This window comes from Chelon labrosus (assembly GCF_963514085.1).
Source record: "Chelon labrosus genome assembly, chromosome: 22".
NCBI classification, from domain to species: domain Eukaryota; kingdom Metazoa; phylum Chordata; class Actinopteri; order Mugiliformes; family Mugilidae; genus Chelon; species Chelon labrosus.
In genome coordinates this window covers 12,022,549-12,030,685 of record NC_140355.1, presented here as the reverse complement: position 1 = coordinate 12,030,685, position 8,137 = coordinate 12,022,549, and the positions used below count along the sequence as shown (strand labels likewise).

At 45.7% G+C, this 8,137-nt stretch overlaps 1 protein-coding gene across 1 annotated transcript; it reads right to left on the bottom strand.

Annotated features, from left to right (window-relative positions):
• Positions 1-651: 651 nt before the first annotated feature.
• On the bottom strand, positions 652-8,137 carry rnf34b (ring finger protein 34b; the record flags this gene model as incomplete). The annotated part of the gene is made up of 6 exons (XM_084572581.1): positions 652-836; positions 2,484-2,507; positions 2,630-2,831; positions 2,952-3,014; positions 6,031-6,534; positions 7,934-8,137. 6 exons carry the CDS (start codon positions 8,135-8,137, stop codon positions 652-654), a joined length of 1,182 nt encoding a protein of 393 aa, XP_084428707.1.

The window sequence follows — 8,137 nt, the reverse complement described above, 5'->3', positions numbered from 1 at the left end:
TTGGCACCCACGACGCTCCTGTGTGTGTGTGAGACGAGACAACTCGGTGCACGTGGTGTTCGGACAGATCAACAGACATCTTCTAAAAACGCATCTCCGTTTTTTTTTTTTTTTTCTTCTGATATTGCACATCCTAAAGAACACTGAGGGAGAAAACACGGTGTCATGTGGCATGACGGTGTAAACCATATTGACTCTAACCCTGGGATCTTATGTATTTCATTAAACTGCTTCTCTTCACCGCGAGTAACACTCCGATCCACTTCAAGTATCCACAGGACCTCTCCTCTCTTGGGGGTTGAATCTAAACAGAGAACGGAGAGTAGTAGAAAGTGATGGCAGGGGTTTCTGCTTTGTGTTTAACAGACCAAAGAGAGAAAGAGTGAGTGTCCCGGCACAGCTGATGATGGTCCACCAAGGAGGAGAAGTGGGACTGGAACACGAGTTAGTAAGGGGGGACTGGGGGGCTAAAACCACCATGGTAGACCACACAGGCAACAGTCTGGCTTTCGACGCCGGGAAGTTGCTCACGCCTGCTGCAGCGTCAGGCCCTGTGAGACGTCATGCACGGCTGTTCATCCATAAATTCAGGGCTCGGGCCGCGTGCGCCCCCCCGAGGGCCGCTCCTACATACACACGAACACAGAGTTTTTAAGACTTGAAGACATGCACGGCCCGCACCACGTACTGCCTGCAGATGGGGCACTCGCTCATCCTTTTTCCGCACTTGGTGCAGGTCACCATGTGACCACATTCCAGCAGCACGCAGTCGATGATGGCGTCCATGCAGATGCGGCACAGGTTTTCGTCGGCCGCCAGCTGAGCTTTGACACCATCTGTGGAAGGGAATGAAAATAATTTCAATGAACGATTGTTCTTTATGGGCTCATGAAAGTAGATAGAGATCAGAGAGGATGTGCAGATGGTGACCAACTTCTGCAGTCCAAGAATTATTTGGTCCTCTCTACTTTCCTCCTGCGCTCCCGTAGGTTTTTAGCTATTGAGGACAATAAAATGCGCATAAATTCCCTTAAACCTACTTAATGTTGCATAAATGATTCTTTACTTAATAATCACATTGTGCCAGTTAGTTTTTACAGCCTAAGTCAATATAATACACAGTGTTATATTACACGAATCAGGCATTACATTATGACCACTGACAGGAGAAGTAAATAACATTGACCATCTTGTGACAATACAATGTTCTGCTGGGAAACTTTTGGACCTGGTATTAATGTGGATGTTACTTAGACACATAGCACCCACCTAGACCAGACCAGGCACACCCACCCCATAGCTATGAAACTCCTTGATGGCAGCAGGCATCGCCAGCAGGATGCAGCCTGACACATGCACGCACACAAAAATGGTTTAGGAACAACTCAAAAAAAACAAAAAAACATGAGGAACAGCACAAGGTGTTGACCTGGGCTCCAAATTCACTAGATCCCAAACTGATCAAGCATCTGTGGGATGATCCACAGAGGCCTCTCCCTCAGCCCATAGGAGCCAAAGGCCCCCACTAACAATATCCTGGCACAACGGAGACCTACACAATATTAGGAAGTTGGTCATAATATTATGCCTGATCGGTGTATATTAATAATTAGAAGATTGAGGAGTCTGATTCTGATATTTTTTTCCATTAGACAGAGATGCAGCATTCATACCAACATTGAAAACAACCAGTTGTCCAATGAAAGCTTTGCCGTAGACTCATGCATGGAGCTCAGCGTCGCTAACACAGAGCTGATGGCAGACAGACAGACTCTCAAATCAAAACCATTTACAATCAAGGCAGCAAATTATGTCAGTGCGCTGGTTTATTTGATCCACATATCTGATCGGCTCCCGCTGCTCACATATTGTGTGACAGACCAGCTGTACGCAGCCTGCCTGCTTCCTCTACCAAGCTGGCTACGAAGTCGGTTAAAATGATCCTGGAGCACCTTTACGTCAAAAAAGGAAGCTTGACAATGTAGTTACACCTGAAGTAATACGGCGGCTCATCAAGAGGTAAAAGCTCTTAGAGAGCATTAATGACAGGATGGGAGGCTGTCCTTCAGAATAAAATGAGATGATGCACGCTGGAGGAGAAACACGAGTGACAGAACGTGGAGACACTGATGAGGCAGGAAGTAACCACTCAAGTGATTGCACAATATGATAGTGTACAGAATGATGTGGGGGGAATCGGGTGGGTGTAATGGCTGCAGCATGCCTTTACTGTTACTACTGTTAGCAGATGAGTACATTAACCGTAATGTTCAAGGAGGAGACGGAAAGCATTCGTGAATCCAACTCTTACCTCCAACTCCACTGTTGCAGAGAGGTGGAGGATATGCAACCACTTTATAGATAAGGACGGGCAGTAACAAAGAAGATCGATTAGTTTAGGGAACAGCGGATTTGCCCTTTAATGTAAATGTTTTAGCTGCATTAGTGACAACACGAATATAGGAATCAAAAGGAACAATTACCTGCTGTTATGCTCACATTTTCCACTGAAGGAGAAGGAGAAAAGAAAAAGATTTTTGTCATGGATAAAACCAAACATCACAGCGTGAAATTAAGAAGCAAACTCAAACAGAACAGAAATAATAATAATAATAAAAGAGGTGCTCACTGGATTTCCTGTTCTGCGCGTTTTCTCTGTAGAGTCGATGCACCCGCTCCAGCAGCTCCCACTTCTCGCAGCAGCCGGAGTAATTGACAAAGTTCCTGGCCAAAATCTCCTTCAGCTGGCGGACCGAGAGGTTTTCTATCGCCTCTTCATTGTCGAGATCAGACAGCGAGGCTCTGATCCTCCTCTGTGTCGCCGGGCTGACCTGCAATCCACACGGGAGCAGAGCTGTAAACACTGACCCAGCAGCCGGACTGCATTCCCTTCAACTCTACGGTACAAAGACTGTCAGCACCGTAGACGTGTAGAAAAACAAGCACCGCACCTCTAGGATGTTTTCGGTGGGCTCCAGGTTCAAGAGGGATGCTGTCGGAGTGTCCTCATGCTCCTGGACGAGAGGGAAACAACACAATTTTTCAAACTCTGTGATGTGTTTAAAAGAATCAATGCCTCCTAACTGCAGATTTAAAGCAGCTAAACAGGCTAAAACGACTAAATGAATCCACATGTCAGTGATCAACTCCAATTCAGAATCTGTTAAGAGAAATGCAAATTAAAGTACATCCCGCTCCTTCCTTTCACATCTCTTAATCAACATTCCTCAACGCTCTCACAAGAAGAACTGTGCCTGATTAGAATTTATGATTTCTTTTTGGCTCCTTATGACTATCAATACCACGGGAAAATGAGGCATGACTTTGCAGCTGGCTGTGATTTTACGTCGCATCTGCTCCGATGTCTAATTGAGATGTTTAAACACTGACTTGGCTCCTCTTGAATCAGCTGTTAATTATTCTTTTTGAAGGTGGAGGTCAGGAATTTGCTGGATTGAAGGAAAATAAAAAGGAGGCGCAGAACAATTCAGGCTGTGTTTGCTGCCAGCATATCGCTCTGTATCATTTCAGCCATTCATGGGATTCGAAGAGAGGGTATTGTCTCTTTATGATATCAGTTCTAGCTTATTTCATCTCTTCACATGCTCTTTTTCTTCAAAAAAAAAAAAAAAAAAAAAATAGAGTTTGGCACCTCTGCTTCTGTGCCATGCAAAGTAAAACTCTCTCTGCTTGGGCACATTCAAGGAGACTACCATCTTTCCCCGATGAAGGTGCGTTAATAATGCATTCGTCAGGGTCGCGGTGTTAGATGCCTGCACTCGCGCAGACATCAGGCGAGACTCCTCAGAGACGAGAAACACGAGCTGCAGCCCTGACTCACGCAAAGTGCCAAGCTTCTCTGGAGCGCGGCGTTTCCTCGACTCGATGTTAGATTTCATTCAGCCATCGCGAACATGTTAAAGTACTAGAAATCACACTCGCGTAATGGGCGAAAGAGGCACGAGCTGCTGAATATGTTATTTCTAGTTTTAACAGAAACGTCTCGTCTGCACCAGAATATACAGGCCACTGGCAATTACACGTACAAGATTTCTTCCTTTGAATTGGAAAAGATTTTTTTTAACATGTGTTTTTAAAAAAAGTGCTTAAATGTGTTGAAAAAAGTGTTTCAACTATAGAAACATTACAGAATACTACTAGAAAATAAGATTTTTCCATTATTTTATCATTAAATAAAATTTGTTCTTAACCTTTTAAATTTGTCAATCATCATGTGCATATTAAACCTCAAGGTTACCAAACCAAGTTTAACAGTTATGTATTGTTAAAGCTCCAAACAGTGACACATGAATCCCCCAAGCATGTACTGCATTTAAACACCAATCAGACATAACATTATGACCACCTTCCTAATGGACATGGGCCCTTCTGAGGGTGTCCTGTGGTGTCTGGCAACAGAATGTTGTTAGTGGGGGCCTTTGGGTCCTATGTGTTGAGGGGAGGAGCCTCTGTGGATCATCCCACAGACACTTGATCAGTTTGGGATCTAGTGAATTTGGAGGCCAGGTCAACACCTTGAGCTGTTCTTCATGTTTTTTTTTTAGTTGTTCCTAAACTGTTTTTTTGTGTGTGTGTCTGTGTCAGGCTGCATCCTGCTGGGGATGGCTGCTGCCATCAAGGAGTGTCATTGCTATGGGGTGGGGGTGCCTGGTCTGGTCTATCTGGGTGATACATGATACATAAGTAACATCCACATGAATGCCAGGTCCAAAAGTTTCCCAGCAGAACATTGAATTGTCACAAGATGGTCGATGTCATTTACTTCTCCTGTCAGTGGTTTTAATCAGGGTTCCCACTCCTAACCTGAAATTATTTTCCAGGACTTTTCCAGGACATTTTCAGCTGCTACAGAGACAAGTTATCATGTCATACACTAATACATTCCCCTGTCCCGCTCAATGATACTAGCAACACTGGCACTTTTCAACTTACCGTAGTCCCGAGTTTTGTCTCTAGGAGCGGGGTCTGAAAAGTCGCTAAAGCCAGAAATTCTGTGCTAAGACAAAATCAAATTTGATTTGCTGGTAGTGTCACGTGGGGCGCTGCGCTGTGCCTTATGTTGCCCAGAAGACATGCATGCGCATAACTTTTAATCCATTTGCATTCGCTCAGAAGGCAGGGGGAGGATAAATAATTTTCCAGGATAATTTAATAATTTCCAGGACGTTTGACCTTTTTTCTCATTTTCCATATGTTTTCCATGACTGGAAAATTGGTCAATCATGTTCCAGGTTTTCCAGGTTTTCCAGGACGCGTGGGAACCCTGTTAATGTTGTGGCTGATCAGTGAATAAAAGAAATATAGCAGGATTTCAACCACAAATTGTGCTTCTTTTTTTTTCTTGGCATTCACAAAGAGATGCAATACGAATAGTAATGAAAATATTTGCACACAGGGATCAGGAAGAGGAATTCACTGTAGCGTTTCTGTTGTTTGGTTGCAGCTGTGACGCTGTGGGGAGTTCTCAACTTGTTACATAACAGAATCAGCCTATGTAACAGACCTAAAAAAAGGCAAAGGACTTAAGCTGCCTCGCTGGCTGGTCTGAGGGCTCTGCACTCTCACACAGCCAGCACAGCTGTTTCCAGCTGTCACATGGACGTCCTGCTGAACACTCGACCTGCACTGCACTGCAGAGCTGTTTCAATATCAGTAAAGAGAAAAAAAAAAAAGAAATCCGCTAAACTGTCGTGGATTTTCAGGAAGAACGGCTTCATTCATAAACCCACGAGACAATAACAACACAGAGTAAAGATGAAAGGTTGGGAAAACAATGAATTTGACATCTAAAGACATGCACAAAAAGCTGTTTGTTTGAGTTGAAGGAAAGAAGCATGGCTTAAAACTTGTAACTAAGTTGATTTCCCCTCCTGAATGAATTATCTAGGATAGAATGAGGACAGATGTAAAAGTATGGCGTATGGAAATCAGGGATCTCTGTTTGTGCGAGTGCTCATCTTTGCACGCAGATACACAATGAATATCAACCGCGTGTTTGTGCACACAGACCTGGCTGGTGGTCCCTGAGCTGTCACTTGGGCTGAGCACGTCTCCCTGAGAGGCGGACAGAACCGACTGTTCAGAGGCGGAGCGCGTTGCGGAGGGGGGCGAGGCGGCACGTGAGTGGGGGAGCGAGTGCAGACTGTCTGTGTCATCGTCGTCCTCCTCCTCCTCCTCCTCCTCTTCCTCCTCCTCCTCCTCTTCCTCCTCATGTGTGTCGTCTTCCTCCTCCTCATCCTCCTCCTCGTCCTCCTCCACCACCGGCCTCTGGGTCTCCCTCGCGCCCTGGTGACAGAGCACCAGGTCCACCAGGTCCTCCTTCTCCCTGCATGTGTCGGTGGGGATGTTGCGCAGCAGCAGGTACTGCCGCAGGTCCTTCACTCGGAGCTGCATGAGCCGAGGCCGCTGGAAGGCCGTGCCGCGCAGGAGGTGGCAGGTCGTGCAGCAGCGCAGGTTCTCTTGCAGCACGGAGCACAGGGCGCAGAAGCTCTTCTTACAATCACAGCAGATGTGCTGCAGAGGGGAGAGGAGCACAAAAGACACATGTGATCTGCAAATCTTCTCCTTCTGACAGAAACAATCAAACTTGTTCATGAAGTTATGTTTTAAGAAGCTATATTCTCTTTCTAAATAAGAGATAATGACTGACTTCTGTTAGCATAGTAAACTGTTTACCCTTCACTTTTGATAAGTAAAGGAACCATCTGGAAAGGATTTGTATGATTGGAGCTCTGAAAAATGGGACGACTGATGGAAGAGAAGCTGTTTTAATTTGTAAAACATAAGTAGGTTTATAAATACAGATATTGAGATCAGTCATATCCTTAGGATCTATTGTTAATTAAAATGCATTCGTCATAGAAATTCACCCAGAGTCACAAAGTAAAATCTCATAAACAAGCAACAAAACATTTCTTCTGAGACAGTCCTCCTTCATGTCGAGGATACAGTAAAGAGAAGAGAATTAAACCATCTCTAGCTCCTAGTGATGTTTGACATTTTAAAGGCTTCACGCCGTCTCCTGATACAGAGCAGCCGAGTAGATTGACACTTCAAATGGTTAGGAAAGCAGGTCGGCCACGGCTGTAAACATTTCCTTATCGCGTGCGCGCAAACGTGCTCCCGGTCCACCAGAAGCACACTTCCACCGTAACAGACACTTTTCTTCAATCGCTTGTCGTTCATTTCCCCCGGCGGGGCCCTTTTTCACGCTACGAAAATATCACGCTGACACTCAAATGGGAGTCGACCCGCCGTCGGAAAAAAAGGCTACTGGTGTGTGTGTGGATGACGACGGAGAGATCTGAAGCTTCGGCGGCGTTTTCATCCCTGCGTCTCACTGCCGGGCAGATGTACTCTGGCGCTAAACCGTGCGGAGACACGCCGCCGTGAAATAGCGTGTATGATGGGGAAACCTATCCTGTAAAAATACAGGCTGGATGAATAGACATCTGGTTGACCTTCAGGTTGTCCTTCATGATTGGCATGTTCACCAGCACACAATTTAGAGACCTTCCAGAAACAAATAAACTCTTAAGTTGTCCATTTAAAAAAAGCAAAATATAACCTTTAGAGCTGAGAAAAGAATCCCACCAATTTAATACTGCACTGGTGGATGATATCACATCGACATTTTGCTTTAAAAAGGTCTCTATGCGGAAAGAGACTCTGTGACTTTGGATGTCAGTGTATCTTTGGATGCATCATGAAGGAAAAGTCGCTGCTCACAACTGCACGCAATGATTACATAATTCTGACCAATAGAAAAAGCTGACTAAATGTTGTCCGCGGAGGATTACTTAAGTCCCAAGCACAGCTCCTGCTTTTGTACATGCCTGCTTCACTGTCATGTCTTACTGGGACAGCCACCTACGGCAAAATAAAACAAAAAGGTCTGCTTCTTCATGCTCACCTTGCGCCTGAAGACGGAGAAGGCCAGTCCGCAGGCCTTGCACAGCTGCCCGGCACTCCCTGAGCTGGTGGGGGGGTACGTGGAGTACCCGGCGCTGGGGGCAAAGCGGAAAGGCCCCGCCCCTGCTCCGAACCCTGGCTGCTGCGCCCGCACCGTGCCAGTGCCCATCACCTCGTTCAGCAGCCCACAGCATGACGCCCACAT